The 20,764-nt window shown below is 40.3% G+C and overlaps 1 protein-coding gene across 1 annotated transcript in view; it reads left to right on the forward strand.

The window, feature by feature from the left end:
* Window positions 1-20,764, forward strand: part of BRCC3 (BRCA1/BRCA2-containing complex subunit 3) — a 73,716-nt gene that overhangs the window by 4,385 nt on the left and 48,567 nt on the right. The window contains exons 4-7 of the mRNA XM_070291937.1: window positions 3,481-3,600; window positions 4,907-4,994; window positions 14,054-14,142; window positions 15,676-15,731. Of these exons, the coding sequence (XP_070148038.1) occupies window positions 3,481-3,600; window positions 4,907-4,994; window positions 14,054-14,142; window positions 15,676-15,731 (353 nt within the window). The remainder of the gene's footprint in view (window positions 1-3,480; window positions 3,601-4,906; window positions 4,995-14,053; window positions 14,143-15,675; window positions 15,732-20,764) is intronic.

The raw sequence follows: 20,764 nt of genomic DNA on the forward strand, positions 1-20,764 counted from the left end.
TGACCATAACAGTCTGTTCCTCAATCCCTTCAGCTCCTTGTGACTTTTGGAGACATCTGTCAGTCCTCTGTGACCTCTGTGCTTATTTTGTTTTCTTTTTTAGACCTGGGCTGGTCTCACCACCCTATGCTAAACTTCTTTTTTTCGTTCCTCTTAGGCGCTAAACCTTTCTCTTAGTAGAGAAAGGGAGAAAATTCACCCTGGGCAGCAACTCCTGTTAAAATGGTTTAATGATGTAATTTGATTTTTTCAGAGTCCATTTCCTCATCTTGAATTCTCTGTCAGTTTGTACCATGCACATTCGATATGAAACTTCATGAGTTGAGCAACCTTATCTGTCTAGTTATGTTGGCATGGAATATCTTTTTCCATCCATTTATTTTTAGCCTTTCTGTGTACTAATATTTGAAAGTGTGTCTCTTATTGGCAGCCTGTAGTTTTTTTTTTTTAAAATCTAATCTGATAATCATTTGAACTATACTGTTTAGTCCAAATACATTTAATGTAATTATATATATATATATAACATGCACACCAGACAGATCTATAGATATATATAACTGTCATATTTTTGCTTTCTATTTGACCGTCTTTCTTTTTTTCTCTTTTTCTCGCCTTCCTTGCCTTCTTTTGGATTCATCAGTATATTATTTCCCTGGGATCCTCCATTAATTAGATATAACATTTTTTACTCTTTTTGTTGTTATTATCCTACATATTGCAATAGGCATTCTTGATTTGTTAATCTAATACAAATTACCGTTCTTAATATTTCCATGATAACAGTATAACTTTGAACATTGAAATTTCATTTACATCTTCCCACCTTTTGGATTACTATTTGTGTGGATTTTATTGATATGCTATTTAAGCCCCACATGACATTGTCATGCTGTTCTGTACAGTTAGCTGTATTTGTATTTACTCGTATTTTACCTTTTACACTGTTCTTTACTTTGTCATACCTGAGATTTTCCTTTTTCTTTTTAGCGTTTCTGGGCTGATAATGATCTCTCAGTTTTTTTGCACATGAAAATGTCACCCATTCTCTTTATACTTGGTTGTTTCTGTTCCAAAGTCAGCTCTTGCCTTGTTGCTCCTTGGAAGGTTGAATTTATTTCTGTCTCTAGTTTGATTTTCTTTTCTTTTTTGTGTTAAACGTAACATTGGTTTATTTGGCTGCACTGGGTCTTAGTTGTGGCATGTGGGATCTTTAGTTGTGGCCCACTGGATGTTTTTCATTGTGGCATGTGGGATCTTTAGTTGCACCATGTGAACTCTTAAGTTGCAGCATGTGGTATTTAGTTCCGCAACCTGGGATTGAACCCAGGCCCCCTTTATTGGGAGTGCAGAGTCCTAGCCCCTGGACCACCAGGGAAATTCCCTGATTTTCTTTATTGTATACTTTGTGCCTGCCAGATACTGTACGGTGGCTGGGGTTAGAAATAACTAAAACATGTTGCTTGCCCTTAAGGAGCTTGTGTTCTAGTAGTTGTTGTTGTTCATTTGCTAAGTTGTGTCCAACTCTTTGTGATCCTTTGGACTGCAGAATGCCAGGCTCCTCTGTCCTCCACTGCCTCCTAGCGTTTGCTCAAATTTCATGTCTCTTGAAACTCCAATACTTTGGCCACCTGATGCGAAAAGCTGACTCATTGGAAAAGACCCTGATGCTGGGAAAGACGGAAGGTGGGAGAAGGCAAAGACAGAGGATGTGATTTTCCGGTAGTTCAGCTCAGTCACTCAGTCATGTCCAACTCTTTGTGACCCCATGGACCGTAGCACGCCAGGCTTCCTTGTCCATCTCCCAGAGTTTACTCAAACTCATGTCCACTGAGTCAGTGATGCCATCCAGCCATCTCATCCTCTGTCGTTGCCTTCTCCTGCCTGCCATCTGTCTCAGCATCAGGGTCTTTTGCAATGAGTCAGCTCTTCGCATCAGGTGGCCACTGTATTGGAGTTTCAGTTTCAGCATCAGTTCCTCCAATGAATATTCAGGACTGATTTCCTTTAGGATAGCTTGGTTGAATCTCCTTTCAGTCCAAGGAACTCTCAAGATTCTTCTCCAACACCACAGTTCAAATGCATCCATTCTTCACTGGTCAGCCTTCTTTATGGTCCAACTCTAGTAGAGGAGGAGATTGTCAACAAATAGAACACATGTAAGCTCTAGTAGATATGTGTGTGCAATAAGCGAAGTTGTGTGGGAGGGGAGAGGAACTCATTTTTATAGGATGAGCAGAGAATTTAAAGTCTATGAAAGAGTTCATGAGGTGAAAAAAAAAAAGGCATGAAAAGGAACCACAGGTGAAGCACAGTAGCCGCACATGCCTTAAGGCTGCTTTGCTGCACAGTATAGGGTCTATCACTTCAAATGTCTCAGATTTCACCCTCGTACTTGCAGTGTCTGGCAATTCCATACCCTCCTGAAACTGTTCAACCATTTCATCGTTCTGCTTTTGACCCCTCTGTCTTCCTTCCTCATTCCTTTTACTGTACCCCATCCTAAACCATGGGTACACCCCGGGATCCACCCTGGACCTCTGTTCCCTGTCCTCAAATAATTCCTTGCCTTGATTTCCAGACTCTCATCTGAGTTCAGCTCATCTGAAAACGCTCTCATCTTCCCTCTCCTAGACCCTTTCTAAGCTTAGATGTGCCTCCTCTGTTCTGAGTTTCAACCTTGACAGTTTTCTGGCCTGCATCACTTAGGCTGCATAATCTCCAAAATCTTGCAGATTCTTCTTAGTGATTCTCCAGTCTGTTTCTTCCATCTTGGACATACACACAGGCTGGTACTTTACGGTCAAGCGATCTGAAATAGTCTCCTTCCTTGGATGTCATCCTGCAGACCACGGCTTGCTACCTGAGACCTTGTATATTTCCATCTAACATTTCTCAGCCTGTCTGCCATTCCACCTCAAGTTCTTGATTTCAATCAGTTGGCCAGTTTGTCTCCCAAACATCTTACTGACATTGATTTGGCATCTATGGAAATTCTGTCTATTTGTGTGCATACACACAACAATTGGGAGATAAGATACACTCGGCTGCCTTTTCTGGAAAGCTTTCTTTTCTTTCTTTTTTTCTTTTTTCAATATAAATGACTCGTTTTCTCTGCACTTCTGTAGCATTTATTTACTGCATTATTTTAATGTAGTTTCATGTATGATTCTTGCTGTGAAACCGCATGTTAGGTGGTCGGCGCTCAGCCTTGTAATTTTGCACATAGTTGGAAATCAAATGATTATCACTTGATTGTTGCGAAAGTCCTCCGTTGATGTAAATCTCACATTTTGTTTGGAAATGTATATATTGAGTTTGGATATATTTGAAACATTCCATCATGCATGAGAAAAATCCCAGTTTTCTAAGATGGCAACTTTTTAACCTGATAGTGTAATACAATGTGTCCACTAGTTGCAGGAGGAGATAATTATTGGAGAGAGACAGAAGTAAACATTTCTGTGGATTTCCCTGTAGGTTGACACCGTCAGAATTGTTCATATCCATTCTGTCATCATCCTACGACGTTCTGATAAGAGGAAGGATCGCGTAGAAATTTCTCCAGAGCAGCTGTCTGCGGCCTCAACAGAGGCAGAGATATCCTTATTGGTCAGTAAGAAGCGTTTATGTGCTCTGAGGCTTCCAGGTTCCTCTGTTTGCTCCTTTTCTGCCTGATGACTGTTTCCTAGTTCTCATATTTACCCCTTAGATCCAGTTGCTTGGTTAAGTGATCAGATGGGGCATTTGCTTCCCACAATTCTGGATTCTACAGGTCAACCATAACAAGTCAAATTTGCATTGGTGGTTTTAGTAATTTATCATTCCTTTGGAATAAGTTAATCTTCTAGTCAATTGAAAAGTAATTTTGAAAACTAGAAAACATGCATGGTAGAAACTTTTAAAAGGTATAATAGTGTATACAAAATTAGTATTTCACTCCAGCTTCCATGCCCCATTTCCCCAAGCATTCCTCCCTGGACATAACCAGGACTATCACATCTTCATGTGTCTTTATGGTTGAATTCTTTGCATACAGAAACATATAAGAATGTTTTCTTTTTTACAAAGTTTTGAATACATATGGTAGCTGTAATGATACATAACAGTGTACCTAGAGAATTGTCCACCGATATAGAGATACCTCACTCTTAAGCCTGCATAACACAGCCCTGGATGGTTGGGGTGACCTCATGAAGATGTTGAGGTTATTTTCAGTCTTTTACTGATGGTGCTGCAGTAGAAGCATGGATCCCTAACCACCAGACCACCAGGGAAGTCCCTAAAAAGTCATCTTAGACTTAGTTATGTAGAAAGGCCTGTTGGGTTTCAGTGTAAGACATTTGCAGGAAAATGAACCAGCAACAGAAGGGGACAGCTTTTTCTTTTCAGCTGAGTTCTTATCTCAAGTTAAAGCCTCAGATAGTTACAGCACGTGGGCTTAGTTGCTCAATGGCATGTGTGATCTTCCCGGATCAGGGATCGATTCTGTGTCTCCTGCACTGGCAGCCAGATTCTTCACCACTGAGCCACCAGGGAAGCCCCCACATGACTTTTTCAAAATTTTGCACTTCTTAAGAGAATGAGGATAGGTTGGACCAGAGAGAGAATAGAGGATTACTTAAGTTAATCATGTGACATCCAAATACGTAGCTAAACTGGATTAAGAGGCTATAACCGTATCCAAGAATGGAAACCAAACGATTTCTGCTTTTTTTTAAAAAAAAGGAAACACGTTCGTCTTTAGATGAAAAGTGTGGGAAATTTTGGTATTGACCTTTGACCTTTTTAGACTTGTTGACATTAAATTGTAATGGGTTTATTTGAAACTTTAAGATGCTGTCTGAGCCCTTACTAACAGCATGGATTTTGTTTCTACAAGTTGAAAATACCTTGACAGACACACAGGTTGGCTGAACTGACCGGTCGCCCCATGAGAGTTGTGGGTTGGTATCACTCCCATCCCCATATAACTGTTTGGCCTTCACATGTTGGTAAGTATTCTGGGGTTGCAGTGTTTATTGTTTTTAGAAATGAATATCATTTTTCCTTCTCCGCTACATGGCTTATGGTTTCTCCAGGGGATCTTCCCGATGCAGGGATCAAACCCTGGTCTCTAGCATTGCAGGCAGACTCTTTACCATCTGAGCTACCAGGGAAGTCCTCTCTTTAAGCAGATGTCCTTATTTTCATTTTGCAATTTTTAAAAGTACTGATTTATGTCATATCAATTTGTTGTTTACAGAGATAAAATTTCAGCGCTCCATTTTGATACTGTTCAGGAAATCAGGACTAAAACCTGATAACTGGCTGATATCCAAATATAATCTTATCACTAATAATAAATAAACTAACTGAAAATTGCTGATTGTGCCTGTCCAGTACACTCCCATTCGGAAGAATCAAAGATGTGAAGGGGGACATTTACAAACTTGATGTTTACCTTTTCTTTTCAACGTATATATCATCCTAGCTCTTGGTGCTCTGAGCCTACCTTCTCACCCCTATGATTAGTATGATTTAACAAAATTGTTTTCTCTCCTTTGATTTTTATCCCTTGTCTCTAATCGTGGTCATCTTTTGTCTGTACCTGACTCTTTGGAAAGATGTAAAATAACTTAACTTGTAGAAATGAATGTTTTCTCCTCTACCCCGTGAGTTAGAGGTCTCCCCCCTCACGTCAGTGAGGAGTAAGCAGAGCTGAGGTTTGAACCAGATCTGTCTCCTAGGTCTGTGGTCTCTCCACTGTGAGGTTCTCGTCCTAGCCATAGCCATCAGTGGATTAGAACACTTCTGTGTTCATCTACCCCGTGACATGAATTCCCCCAAATTAGGAGTCGTGGTTCTTCATGTCATGAAGGCTACCTCTCAGTCACCTGGAAGAGCTTTTCTAAAATGTACCTGCTCTAAATTTATCTTTCCTCACCTTGTTTGTTATTGCCACAGTACCAGAGAGTGGATCGAAACAGTTTGTTCGATGGAAGAGAAAAAGTTGGAAGCTGGAACCTGTGGCAACAAGAATAGTGCTATTTTTAACTTTGATTTTGACATAATTTCAGACTTGAAGTTGATAAAATAGTACACAGAACTCCTGAATACTCTTCCTCTAGATTTGCCAAATGTTAACATTTTGAAACGTTTGCCGTATCACTGTCTACATACATGTATGTATATGCATGTGTGTGTGAGAGTAAGTTGCAGACCCTAATCCCTCTTTACCCCTAAGTACTCTTTTGGTGTGACTCTCTTAAATACAAAGAATTCTCTTACATAGTCACAGTGTGCATTTATCAAAATTGATAAATTAATATTGATATCCTACAATTATTGAAATTACTGACATCGTTCAAATTTTTTCATTGGCTTATCGAACTGAGCATCTGGAATTTGCTGCATGCTGGCAACTGTTACAGTATTTGCAACTATTTACGTTGTATTAGGTATTATATTAGAAGAAAACTGCAACCCACTCCAGTATTCTTGCCTAGAGAATCCCAGGGAGAAAGAGGCCTGGTGAGCTGCCATCTGTGCAGTCGCATAGAGTCAGACACGAGTGAAGCAACTTAGCAACAGCAGCAGAAACAGGTATTATATTAATAATAGATAATTTAAAGTATATGGGAAGATGTGCCTAGGTTATATGCAAATATTGCACCATTTTATTGAAGAGACTTGAGCCTCTGCAGATTTTGGTATCTGCCCTGGGAGTTGAGTGTCCTGAAACAAATCCCCTGCAAATACTGAGGGATGACTCTATATGGCATTTTTGTCACATGCTTATTACAATACCGAAAAAAGATGCCACAGTATTCATCAGTAAAACTCTTTTAAGGACAAAAAGAGAGTACAATTGAATATCTAAAGTTGCAGGGTGGACACCATTTGAATGATTAACAAGAAGAATCCATTAGGTCTCTCAACTGCCATCTCAAATGGGTTTGTGTGGTCAAACTGTGAGTAGAAGTAAAGAAAAAATCATCTCCCAGCTAAACTGCTGTATACAGCTTATCTGCAAACAGCCATTTCAGAATTGAGTCAAACAGTGGCCCTGTATTAGCAGGCCTTGGAAAAAAAATGAGTGATGAATTTTTAAAAAAGGTTGATTTAAAGTATGTACAGTACATACATTTCATAGGGAAAGAATCCTTAGCTATGTTAACAAATGAAAAGAGTAAATGACATTTTTTTTTCCATTCAAGAAAAGGAAGAGAGAGAGAAGGCTGTGAGAATGGGGTGTGTTTGTGTGTAACAAGAATTGTAATGCTGTCACGCCTACTCCTCACCCCATTGTAGTATGGCTCCTAGCCTATTACTGTTGAAGTGGATCGTACCAAAGTCACCAGAGACATCCAAGTTGAAAATCTAGGAAACATTCTAAGTCTCCATATTATGTAACAACCACTCTCTACTTCTTGAAACACTTTTCAGATAATCATGAGGGCTGTGTGGCTCTTAAGGGAAGAAACTAAGCCCACTCAGAGCTGAAAGGCCACCTCCCAGACAAGACAGCTACTAAGTAGCAGAGTCAGTATCTGAACAGAGGTTTCTGTGAATTGGGGGCCTTGGATTCCCCAGGGTCTGCTTTGTCGGTGGAGTGGGAATGCTATTTATGAAAACAGGAAATGGAAAAGGAAGCTTAAGTTTGGTGGTGAGGAAAGAGACAATTGAGTTACATCGTACCCGTGCAACTAACTGACCCAAATTTTACCTAAAGGGCATGGTTTCCAAGGGGCTTGCCTGGTGGCTCAGATGGTAAAGAATCTGCCTGCCATGCAGAAGACCTGGGTTCAATCCCTGGGTTGAGAAGATTCCCCTGGAGAAGGGAAAGGCTACCCACTCCAGTATTCTGGCCTGGAAAATGCCATGGACTGTATAGTCCATGGGATTGCAAAGAGTCAGACACGACTGAGCGACTTTCACTTACTTACTCACGGTTTCCAAAAGAAAAAGAGAAGCAGTTGAAATACCGCAGCCTATATCATAAGTCGCATGAGACTTGGCACTGTTTTTAAGTCACTGTTGCATTCGATTTCCTGTCTCTGGAAGTGCATAGTAAGAGGAGAAATGTGACTGTAGGTATGTTCTTAATTTTGATACCTGCTCAATTGTTTCGTAAGAAATGAAGCACTGTTAGAGTGATGTCATTGTTAGTTAATTTATCACCAAAGTTGCTGGATCCCATCAACCTCCCATGACAAACATAGGCTGTGGTTTTAATTAAGCAGTTTTCTATAACCAGTCAATTAAAACATTTACATTTTCCTAAACAAACATTTTTTTCTAGAAATTACAAGTCAATGCTCCTCAGAATCATCAACAGTTTTTTTTTTTTTTTTTTGATAATTACATTTCCATACTCTTCTTAGCAAACCGACTAAGATGGAAACTCCGTTGGGACAAGAGCCAGAATAAGTGAAGGTGGAACCAAAATTTTATTATAATGGGATGGCTAACTCAGGGCTCGTATTCTAAAGACAAATTGTGCATATCATCTCTCATCTTCTGTCATTTACTCTCAACTTGCCTGAAACAGAGACCACAGGCCCTAGAATAAAGGTTTTTAAGAGAACGAGAGATTATATTTGTGATTGTTTCACACCAGGAAATGGGAAGTGGCATTCTGTTGTGCCTTGAGACCCTCTGATGCTGAAAGAAAAACAGGACAACACAGGTGCAGGAAGTTCTCTTAGACTGCCATCCTTTAGACTAAAGTGTATCTTTTGGGTTCGGCCTTTTGGTTGTAATTGACAAAGAATTAAGGTTATCTGATGAGAAGACATACATCAAGGTAAAGGGTGAAGAGTTTTTATGTTTTAAGGCGCATGATTAGACCTCATGGAGAAGGTAACAGGGAATCCAAAACCTGCAGGAAGTAAGAATGGGCCTTGCAAATATCTTGGGGAAGAACATCCCAGGCAAAGAAGAATAGTCACTGCAAAGGCCCCGAGGATGAGCATGGCTGGAGTATGTGATAAAAAGCAGGAACACCAGTGTGGTTGGAGCTGAGTGATCGAGGGGGACACTGGTGGGAAGTGAGGGTGGGGAGGTGATGGGGGGGACCGTGTGAAAGGTTGCTGCCATGAGCCATGACTGACACCAGGATGCATGGCCCCCAGACCAGAGGAAATCGATCCAGGGCCAGTGATGAGGCTTGATCACTCAGAGCTTTTTGTGCATAATACAGCGTTATTAAAGTCTAAAAGAGACGGAGAAAGCTTCTGATGCAGACATCAGAAGGGGGCAAAAAGAGTGCCTCCTCGCTACTTTTTAGCAAGGAATTATATACCTATTTTCCAGTAGTCATGTATGGATGTGAGAGTTGGACTGTAAAGAAAACAGCACTGAAGAATTGATGTTTTTGAACGGTGTTGTTGGAGAAGACTCTTGAGAGTCCCTTGGACTGCAAGGAGATCCAACCAGTCCATCCTAAAGATCAGTCCTGAATGTTTGTTGGAAGGACTGATGTTGAAGCTGAAATGCCAATACTTTGGCCACCTAATGTGAAGAACTGACTCATTGGAAAAGACCCTGATGCTGGGAAAGATTGAGGGCAGGAGGAGAAGGGGACAACAGAGGATGAGATAGTTGGATGGCATCACTGACTCAATGGACATGAGTTTGGGTAAATTCCGAGAGTTGGTGGTGGACAGGGAGGCCTGGCGTGGTGGACAGGGAGGCCTGGCGTGCTGTGGTTCATGGGGTTGCAAAGAGTCGGACACGACTGATTGACTGAATGAAACTGAACTATATACCTATCAGCAAGTTGCTAATCAGAGAAAGGAAACCAAAACAGCGGCACCAGGCACCTCACCCACAACATGCATCTTGAGATCACACTGGCAAAGGGTGATTCATCCCTGGGCCATAAAACAGTTGCCAAGAATCTTGAAGACGGGCCAGTGTCCTAGCAGATACATAGTTCCTTATGATAGCTTCAGAAAGACACTTCCATGAGAAAAATGCATTGCTGAGCTCAAGGTTTGAGATGGAGTTAAGTTCACGCAGAACCAGGTGTTGCCATGACAACACAGGATGAGAAGTTTGTTTCCTCCTGCCATTTGGGGACCTCTGGCCTCCCTACTGAGGCCATGAACACTCTCCCCTGGAAGGATGGAGTTGCTGCTGATTGAGAAGGGGATGCATTTGGGATAGCAGATCCTGTGGAGGAAATCCAATCTGTGCTTTCAGACATGTTGAGTTGCAAATATGTGGTAGGCAAGTGACGCTCACCTAGTCTGGCTTTTGGCCCATAAATCATCTATGTCAGGAGTTCCCTTTTCACTTAGGAAGATGGAAGGTAGAAGTCCTGATCCAGATAAAAAGGTATAAATGAAAGTATCTTTAAGAACATCTGAGCCTCAGTGGTGGCTCAGAGGTTAAAGTGTCTGCCTGCAATGTGGGAGACCTGGGTTCGATCCCTGGGTCAGGAAGATCCCCTGGAGAAGGAAATGGCAACCCACTCCAGTATTCTTGCCTGGGGAATCTCATGGACGGAGGAGCCTGGTGGGCTACAGTCCACGGGGTCACAAAGAGTCAGACACGACTGAGCGACTTCACTTTCACTTTCTTTAAGAACATCTAAAACAAGGTAAGTGGGCATAAGGCACCAGATGAAACCATGCTCTCTGCACCATTTTGCTGGATCTTTTGTATCCATAAATAGTGGTCTGAAGGCTTTAGACCTTTCATCTTGGCCTCTGTTCAGTGTTTGGTAATTTTTAATCCTTTCAAACGTTATTTGGTGTTTATGATTTCCTTTTCAAAAATTACATAACCATTTAGTGAGATTTTGTTTCTATTCCCTGGAATGCAGTGTTTAATTCTACTGTAGTCACTTTTTAGGAAAAAAAAAAACTTTTTTATTTTGTATTGAAGTATAGGTGATTAACATACAATGGTGTGATAGTTTCAGGTGGACTGCAAAGGGACTCAGCCATACATATACATGTATCCATTCTTCCTCAAAGCCCCCTCCCATCCAGGCTGCCACATGACATGGAGCAGATCCATGTGCTATACAGTAAGTCCTTGTTGGTTATCCATTTTAAATACAGCAGTGTGGACATGGCCATCCCAAAGTCCTTAACTATCCCTCCCCCTGTCCTTTGCCCTGGCAGCCATAAGTTTGTTCTCTAAGTCTGTGAGTCTGTTTCTTTTTTTATTTTAAGTTTTTATTTTGTATTGGGGTATAGCTGATTATACCATCAGTTCGTTTCAGTCGCTCAGTCATGTCCGACTCTGCAACCCCATGGACCGCAGCACACCAGGCCTCCCTGTCCTTCACCAACTCCTGGAGGTTACTCAAACTTGTGTCCATTGAGTCGGTGATGCCATCCAACCATCTCATCCTCTGTCATCCCCTTCTCTTCCCACCTTCAATCTTTCCCAGCATCAGTGTCTTTTCAAATGAGTCAGCTCTTCGCATCAGGTGGCCAAAGTATTGGAATTTCAGCTTTAGCATCAGTCCTTCCAGTGAATATTCAGGACTGATTTCCTTGAGGATGGACTAGTTGAATCTCCTTGCAGTCCAAGGGACTCTCAAGAGTCTTCTCCAACACCGCAGTTCAAAAGCATCAATTCTTTGGTGCTCAGCTTTCTTTATGGTACAACTCTCACATCTACACATGACTGTTGGAAAAACCATAGCCTTGACTAGACAGACCTTTGTTGGCAAAGTAATGTCTCTGCTTTTTAATATGCTATGTAGGTTGGTCATAGCTTTCCTTCCAAGGAGTAAGTGTCTTTTAATTTCATGGGTGCAGTCACCATCTGCAGTGATTTTGGAGCCCCCCAAAATAAAGTCTGTCACTGTTTCCACTGTTTTTCCATGTATTTGCCATGAAGTGATGGGACTAGATGCCATGATCTTAGTTTTCTGAATGTTGAGCTTTAAGCCAACTTTTTCACTCTCCTCTTTCACTTTCATCAAGAGGCTCTTTGGTTCTTCACTGTCTGCCATAAGGGTGGTGTCATTTGCATATCTGAGGTTATCGCTATTTTTCCTGGCAATCTTGATTCCAGCTTGTGCTTTCTCTATCCCAGGGTTTCTCATGGTGTACTCTGCATATAAGTTAAATGAACAGGGTGACAATATACAGCCTTGGCATACTCCTTTCCTGATTTGGAACCATTATACCATAGGCTGATAATATAGCTGATCATACCATATGGGAAGACTATAGCCTTGACTATATGGACCTTTGTCAGCAGAATAATGTCTCTGCTTTTCAACACACTGTCTAGGTTTGTCATAGCGTTTCTGCCAAGAAACAGGTGTCTTTGATTTCATGGCTGCAGTCATCATCCCCATATGTTTGGCATGCAGTAATGGGGCTGGAGAAGGCAATGGCAACCCACTCCAGTACTCTTGCCTGAAAAATCCCATGGATGGAGGAGCCTGGTAGGCTGCAGTCCATGGGGTCGCTAAGAGTCAGACACGACTGAAGCGATTTAGCAGCAGCAGCAGCAATGGCGCTGGATGCCATGATCTTAGTTTAATATTTAGTTTTAAGTCAACTCTTTCACTCTCCTTTCACCCTCATCAAGGAGCCCTTTAGTTCCTCTTTGGTTTCTTCCATTAGAGTGGTATCATCCACATATCTGAGGTTGTTGATATTTCTCCCGCCTGTCTTGATTCCAGCTTGTAACTCATCCAGCCTGGCATTTCTCATGATATGCTCAGCATATAGGTTAAACAAACAGGGTGACAGCAGACAGCCCTGTCGTACTTCCTTCTCAATCTTGAACCAGTCAGTTGTCCCATACAGGGTTCTAAACGTTGCTTCTTGACCCTCATACAGGTTTCTCAAGAGACAGGTAAGATGGTCTAGTATTCCCATCTCTCTTAAGAGCTTTCTACAGTTTGTTATGATCCACACAGTCAAAGGCTTTGGTGTAGTTAATGAAACAGAGGTCGATGTTTTTTTGGAATTCCCTTGCTTTATGATCCAGCGAATGCCGGCAATTTGATCTCTGGTTTCTAAATCCAGCTTGAATACCTAGAAGTTCATGGTTCACATATTGTTGAAGCCTAGCATGCAAGATTTTAAGCATGACCTTACTAGCATTGGAGATGAGTGTAGTTGTCTGATGGTTAACATATTCTTTAGTACTGCCCTTCTTGGGAATTGGGATGGCGACTGATGCTGAAGTTGAAACTCCAGTATTTTGGTCACCTGATGCGAACAGCTGACTCATTGGAAAAGTCCCTGAGGCTGGGAAAGATTAAGATGAGATGGCTGGATGGCATAGCCGACGGAATGAACATGAACTTGGGCAAACTTTGGGAGGTGGTGAGGGACAGAGAGCTTGGCATGCTTCAGTCAGTGGGGTTGCAAAGAGTCAGACATAACTGGGTGACTGAACAACAGCAACAGTAGCTGATTCACAATGTTGTGACAACTTCAGCTGGACAGCAGAGGGACTCAGCCATATACATGTATCCATTCTCCCCCAAACTCTCCTCCCATCCAGGCTGCCACAGAACATTGAACAGAGTTCCCTGTGCTATAGAGTAGGTCTTTGTTGGTTATCTATTTAAAATACAGCAGTCACTTCTATACAATAGTTTCCTAGGTAATAGTTCAACACTGCCATTCTTTATTTTATTAAAAAAAATTTTTTTTTACTGCCATTCTTTAATATCAGGTCTAATATATTCACTTCTTTAGAAGCTGTCCATGAAAAGTTTATTCTCAGAAATCTTTTTTGTCTCCTTTCCATGCCTTTTTATTTTCTTTTGGAGTCTTTCTACAAGAAATTATCAAGTGTTTTGGGGCTAACAGAAGTTTTCCATCTTCTTTCTACACTCCGTTTCATAGCAGGTCTAGTCATGGGCTAGGCAGCCTAGAATCATTAGTACATTTTATTATTTAATTGTCGACTCCCATAGTATTTCCCTAACAAATGAAAAAGATTTTACTTTGACAAGAGTATTGTCATTCCAATATATCCCCATTGTCCTTTTAGAATCTGAATCTTGGGTATCTTTATATTTTCACATCTGGGAGATAGAGTTCACTGACAGTGGATTTTTATCTTTGTTTCTTTGCAGATGTCCGCACACAAGCCATGTACCAGATGATGGATCAAGGCTTTGTAGGACTTATATTTTCCTGCTTCATAGAAGATAAAAATACAAAGGTATTGTGTGTGCGTGTGTCTCTGGATGTAGGCATGTAGGCATGTGCAGGTATAAATACACACACAGAATAGAGAAAGATCTTTGGGAATTTGCATAGTATGTCCAGGGAAGGTTTTAATGAGGAAGGTCATTGAGTCAGGAGCTGAAGACTGAGGGAGCAAGTCTTGCGGATTTCTTGGGGGAAGAGCATTCCAGGCAGGGGAAAAAGCCAGTGAAAAGACCCTGCGGTGAGCATGGAACGTTTAGGGGGATATCGAGGAAGTCAGCGTGGCTGCAACATGACCCTCTGTCCCAGCTTGCCTCCATCAATCCCAGTTTCACCCATTGCCCCGAGTCTCCTATTCAGGCCACACCTTTCCTTCTTGGAAGTATCCTGGTTTGGATAACTCGTGTGCTCATCCTCCAGTGAGGTCTGGGGTGGGGGGTGCTGGTGGGGACATAGGGAAGGAGGGGGTGCAGAATCCATGACATCCATGAAACCAGTTAGGGAGAAACTGCAGTAACTGGCGAAGAGAGAATGGACATTTGACTATAGCAGTAGGAGTGGAGTCAATGAGAAGTGGCCAGATTCTGTATATTTTTGGTGGCTAATCATAGTAACAAGTGCCACCATTCATCATGTATTGTATGGCACTTAGTCATTATGTGTTTGACATAAATATGCTCAGACCCTGACAACAGCCTCTGAGGGTTATTATTATCCATATTTTCTGGATAAATAAACAAGCTCAGAGTAGTTAAGCAGCTCAATCAATGGCTAGTCTTGCCATTCTCGGGGAAGATCCCCTGGAGAAAGACATGGCAACCCACTCCAGTATTCTTACCTGGAGAATCCCATGGACAGAGGAGTCTGGCAGGCTATAGTCCATAGGGTTGCAAAAAGTCAGACACGACTGAAGCAACTTGGCACACACACCATTCTCTATTTAGAGTGCCTCTGTTTGAGTTTTATGTTCCGATCAAGAGCTTTTACTATGTATCACTGCAAATGAAAATTTCACGCTGCAAGTGTGAATTTTGCCAGCTCACCAAGTGTGTTCTATTGTTTAGTACATTAGTTATAGTCTCAGGATCTATGTTCATAGTGAATACTCTTCATTATATCACTCTTGTGAAAACATTAAAGTTCAGTATCTTGAACTTCATAGTTCATTTGAAATGCTTCTGGCTTTGGCATTATAAATTTATTTACTGTCATTATAGATAGTTACAGAATCAGTTTGTCAGTTTCCAACAGAGGAGTCTGAATGGTCTCCTCAGTTTCTTGGGTCTCGCATTTGTGACCATTTCTCTGCTGTCATATGAGCAGATGTTTCATTGTAGCCATTTCATGTTGACTGAGTATTTTATCCTTCTTACAGAAGCTGATTTATGCATATTCCATCTTTAGAAATCTCTTCTAACTTTCCAGTCCCAGAGGGGCATTTGAGTTTTAGCTTACAGTCTGTTAGGTTGCTGTACTTTTTTCAGTACTAATCCTCTGTGTGACTTTTATTTCTTTTTTTTCTTTCTGTTTTTTTTTTTTTTTTAAGACTGGACGGGTACTCTATACTTGCTTTCAATCCATACAGGCCCAAAAGAGCTCAGAGTAAGTATGACAGAGATATATGTATGTATTGGTGGGTTAATCTCCAGTCCAGGGAATTGATTGTTTTGTTTTATTTTATTAATATTTCTCTCATTAGTAAGATGCGAAGAATTCTGTAGTCTACTTATACTTACTAACATCTCTGTGAGGAGTTAGCATCTCTTTAGTATCTTGGATACTGTGGATCTACAAAGCTAGACTAACATAAGCAGTCTGGACATTGCAATTACATCATTACAGCCCTGTCTGAGATTTCCTTTCCAGTATTATTCTAAACTGAGTTGCACTGTCAACTTTTCCTTTCTCTGATGAATTGTGAAAGACTGAGTATGCAGTCTTACAGATTTGTATAAGCTCTTGTGTTTCCTGTGCCATAAACTTGATTTTAGACTTACAGCATCTCATTGAAATGTTTACCTAGCTTACTTCCTTCATTGAAATTTAGTTCAAGCTAAATTAGCAAATACAGTATCTACTGTATCCCATACACTGTGGCATGCACCAAGCAGGCAGAGATGAAAGCCGTGTTCAATATCTCATTGGGAGACAGAAGCAAAGAATGCTTCAGATTTTTTTCTTATAGTATTGGTCAATTTCTTATAATATCATTGTTTGAAAGAGCAAAGACCTGGGGAAAAGAACAGATGTCTCTCAGTACAGTATAATAGAATAATATTCGGCTATTAAAAATAGGAGGAAGCTCAGGAGTGATACATAAACATCTCCAAGATACATTGTTAAATAGTAAAAGGCAAGATACAAGAATAGTATTTATAGAATGCTATACCATTCACGAATATCTGGACCAAATCACATCAGTCACCGCATCAGAGAGGAAGTGGGAAGACTTCATTGTATTTTTACATGGGTTTGGAATGTTGAATCATACACAAGGGTTACAGTTTTCATCACAGTAATAGATGTATGTGTATAAAAATACAGAATGGTACACATTTTATGATCAATAGTCTTACTCCTCAGGAGGAATGACTTCTTTCTCCAAATCTTGTTTTTAGTTCTTCTGATATTTCCTTTGATATCTCTAAATAACATACTTTTGATACTCTTTCTTGATTTACTAATTTTAGATATTAACTCTTCTTCTCACAAAGGAGGATTTATCCCAGTGATACTGCCCCATCTCCATTCTGCCCAGTGTAGTTATATTCTTCCTTTCTGTTCTTCTGTTGTTACTTTTCTAACCTTAAGTAGTTTGCTGCTTTACTTATCCTATCAACAGCAGATAGCAGACACTATCTTTTGACTCCCTACTGTTGAATCAGTATTCAGAAACATCTCAACAAAGACAATTCCAAGACCAGAGGACTTCACTGGTTAGTTCTGCCACCCAGTTAAAGAAAGATTAACACTAATCCTTCTCAAATTCTTTCCAGAGGCCAAAGATGATATTGGATTCAGTGTGGTAGTATTTTGTTGAGGATTTTTGCATTTGTATTCATAATAACATTTTATAATTTTTTGTGATATCTTTGTCTAACTAGTTCTTATGATGAACATCACTTGTATGCCAAGGTAAATCCCACTTGATAATCATGTATTATCTTTTTAATATGCAAAATCCTCAACAAAAGACTACCATACTGAATTCAACAGCACATAAGAAAATCAGTTGATTAATACTCCACGTTAATAGAATAAAGAGGGGAAAAAAAAACACATGATGCACAAAAAGCATTTGACAAATTTAAAAGTCATAATAAAAACACTCAAAAAACTAGGGATCTAGGGAACATGTCTCAATATTTATGGACTTTTATGAATCCCACAGTTAACATTTTACTCAATGTTGAAAGGTTGAAAGGTTTTTCCCATAAGATCAGGAACAAGATGAGGTTGCCCACTTTTATCACTTTTATTCAACATTTTACTAGTAGTTCCAGCCAAAACAATTAGGCAGAAACAGAAAAGGCATTCAAATTGGAAAGTAAAAAGTAAAACTATTTGCTAGTGATGTGATCCTATATATAGAAAATGTTAAAGAAACACCCCAGAGCAACTAGAGTTGATAAACAAATTCAGCAAAGGTGCAGTGTTCAAAATCAGTTGTATTTCTATATACCAGCAATGAACCATCAAAAAAAGGACACTTTAAAAATCTATTATGGTGGCATCCAAAATAATAAAATACCTCGGAAAAAAATTAACCAAGAATGGAAAGACTTATAAAGTTAAAACTAGGATACATTGCTGAAAGGAAGAATAACCTAAATAAATTAAAGACATCCCTTATTCATGAATCAGAAGACATAATATTGTGAAGATGACAGTACTTACCAAAGATTCAGTAAAATCCGTACAAAACTCCAATGACCTTTTTTCCAGACATGAAAAAGATAATCCTCAAACTCATGAAATTCCAAAGTGTTCTGAAGAGTCAAAATATCAAAAAAGAAGAATCAAATTTGAGGAATCATACTTCCAGATTTCAGAACTTACTACAAAGTTTCACTAACTAAAGTTTGTGGATCTGGCGAAAGTAGAGACATAGAGACTAATGAAGTAAATAAAGCTGCTTATCTATGGCCAGTTGGTTTTCACCAAAGATACTGCTGTCATTCAATGAGGAAAGAAGAGTTTGTTCAAAAAGTGGTGCCGGAACAACTGGTTATCCACATACACTAGGTATAAAAATTAAATCAAATCAATGACCTAAACAGAAGAGCTAAAACTATAAAATGCTTAGAAGAAAACATAGTGCTAACTTTTCATGAGAGAAATTTTCTATAAAGAAAGCTGAGCGCCGAAGAATGGATACTGTTGAACTGTGGTGTTGGAGAAGAGTCTTGATAGTCCCTTGGACTGCAAGGAGATCCTTTAGGATGGACTGGGTGTTCATTGGAAGGACTGATGTTGAAGCTGAAACTCCAATCCTTTGGCCACCTCATGTGAAGAGCTGACTCATTTGAAAAGACACCAAAGAGCTGACTCATTTGAAAAGACACTGATGCTGGGAAAGATTGACGGCAGGAGGAGAAGGGGACAACAGAGGATGAGATGGTTGGAGGGCATCACTGACTCAATGGACATAAGTTTGGGTAAACTCCGGGAGTTAGTGATGAATAGGGAGGCCTGGCATGCTGAGGTTCGTAGGGTCGCAAAGAGTTGGACATGACTGAGTGACTGAACTGAACTGAAATTTTCATGACATTGGATTTGTTAATGGAATCTTGACTTCCCTGGTGGCTCAGAGGTTAAAGCGTCTGCCTGCAATGCGGGAGACCTGGGTTCGATCCCTGGGTTGGGAAGATCCCCTGGAGAAGGAAATGGCAACCCACTCCAGTACTCTTGCCTGGAGAATCCCATGGACAGAGGAGCCTGGTAGGCTACAGTCCACAGGGTTGCAAAGAGTCGGACACGACTGAGTCGTATGGAATGGAATCTTATATATGAACACCAAAAGCATGGATAATGAAAACAGATAAATTGGATTTCATAACGTTTTTGCATCAAATGACATTATCAAGGAAGTCAAATGACAATAGAATGGGAGAAAATATTGTAAATCTGATATCTGAATGACTCTAGTATCCAGAATGTATAAAACGACATCTTAAAAATTGGCACAGGGCTTGAATAGATATTTCTCCAGAGTAAATGTTCAAAAGGTCCACAGGCACATGTCAAGATGCTCAACATCATTAATCACTTGGAAAATGCAAAGCAAAACTATAATGAGATCCCACCTTAATCCACTGAGTTGACCATAATATTAAAAATGGAGAATAACAAGTGTTGATAGAGATGTGGAGAAATTGTAACCTTCAGGCATTGCTGGTGGGGAATGTAAAATGTTGCGGCTGCTGTGAAAAAGTATTGGGGACATTTTCCAAAAAGTTAAACACAGAATTCTCATATGACCTAGCAACTCTATTCCTAGGTATATACCAAGAAGAATTAAAAACAGGTACTCAAACACTTGGACATGAATATTCATAGCAGCACTGTTTACAATAGCCAAAAGTTGGAAACAGCCCAAATGTCCATCAATTGATGAATGGATAAACAAAATTTAGTATTGGTATATGCATTCAGGGGACTATTATTCATCATAAAAATATGAATGAGGTACTGAAACATACTGCAATGTGGAACGATCTTGAAAACATTAATGCTAAGCGAAGGAAGCCAAACAAAACAGGTCACATATTGTAGGATTTCATTTATATGAAGTATCCAGAATAGAGACAGAAAAACTGGTGTTTTTCATGGGTTGGTCAGAGGGAAGGATGGGGAGCAGTTGCTTTAATTGATACAGGATTTTTTTCTGGGGTAATGAAAATTTTTTAGAACTACATAGAGGTTGTGGTTTTATAACACTGTAAATGTACTAAATTCTATTGAATTGTTGCCTTTAAAATGGATAATTTTGTTATGTAAATTTCACCTTGATTTTTAAAAATCGGCAAAGGACCGAATTGCCACTTCTCCAAGGAGGATATACAGTGACCACAGAGACAGCTGCCCAACATCATTAGTCTTTAAGACCCGTAATGAGATACTAGGATGGCTGTGGGCTTTCCTTGTGGCTCAGATGGTAAAGAATCCACCTGCAGTGCGGGAGACCTGGGTTTGATCCTTGGGTTTGATCCAGGGAAGATCCCCTGGAGAAGGGAAAGGCTACCCCCTCCAGTACCCTGGCAAGGAGAATTCCATGGACTGTATAGTCCATGGGGTTGTAAAGAGTCGGACATGACTGAGTGACCTTCACTTTCTTTCACTTTCACTTTCCTGGCTTGCAGATGGTTGCCTTCTCATTGTGTCCTCATGTAGCCTTTCCTCCATACATGTGCATGCCTGTTGTTACTTTGCATGTCCAAGTTTCCTATTCTTATAAGGGCAGCAGTCAGACTGGACTTGGACCCAACCTTAACTGTCATTTTATTTTAATTACCTCTTCAAAGGCCCTTTCTCCAAATGCAGTCACCTTCTGAGGTACTGGGGCTTAAGGTTTCAACATTTGAATTTGGGTGGAGGGGGGGTACAATTCAGACCATAACAGGGAGTGACTGCTT

The sequence above is a fragment of the Ovis canadensis genome, chromosome X (genome assembly GCF_042477335.2).
Source record: "Ovis canadensis isolate MfBH-ARS-UI-01 breed Bighorn chromosome X, ARS-UI_OviCan_v2, whole genome shotgun sequence".
NCBI classification, from domain to species: domain Eukaryota; kingdom Metazoa; phylum Chordata; class Mammalia; order Artiodactyla; family Bovidae; genus Ovis; species Ovis canadensis.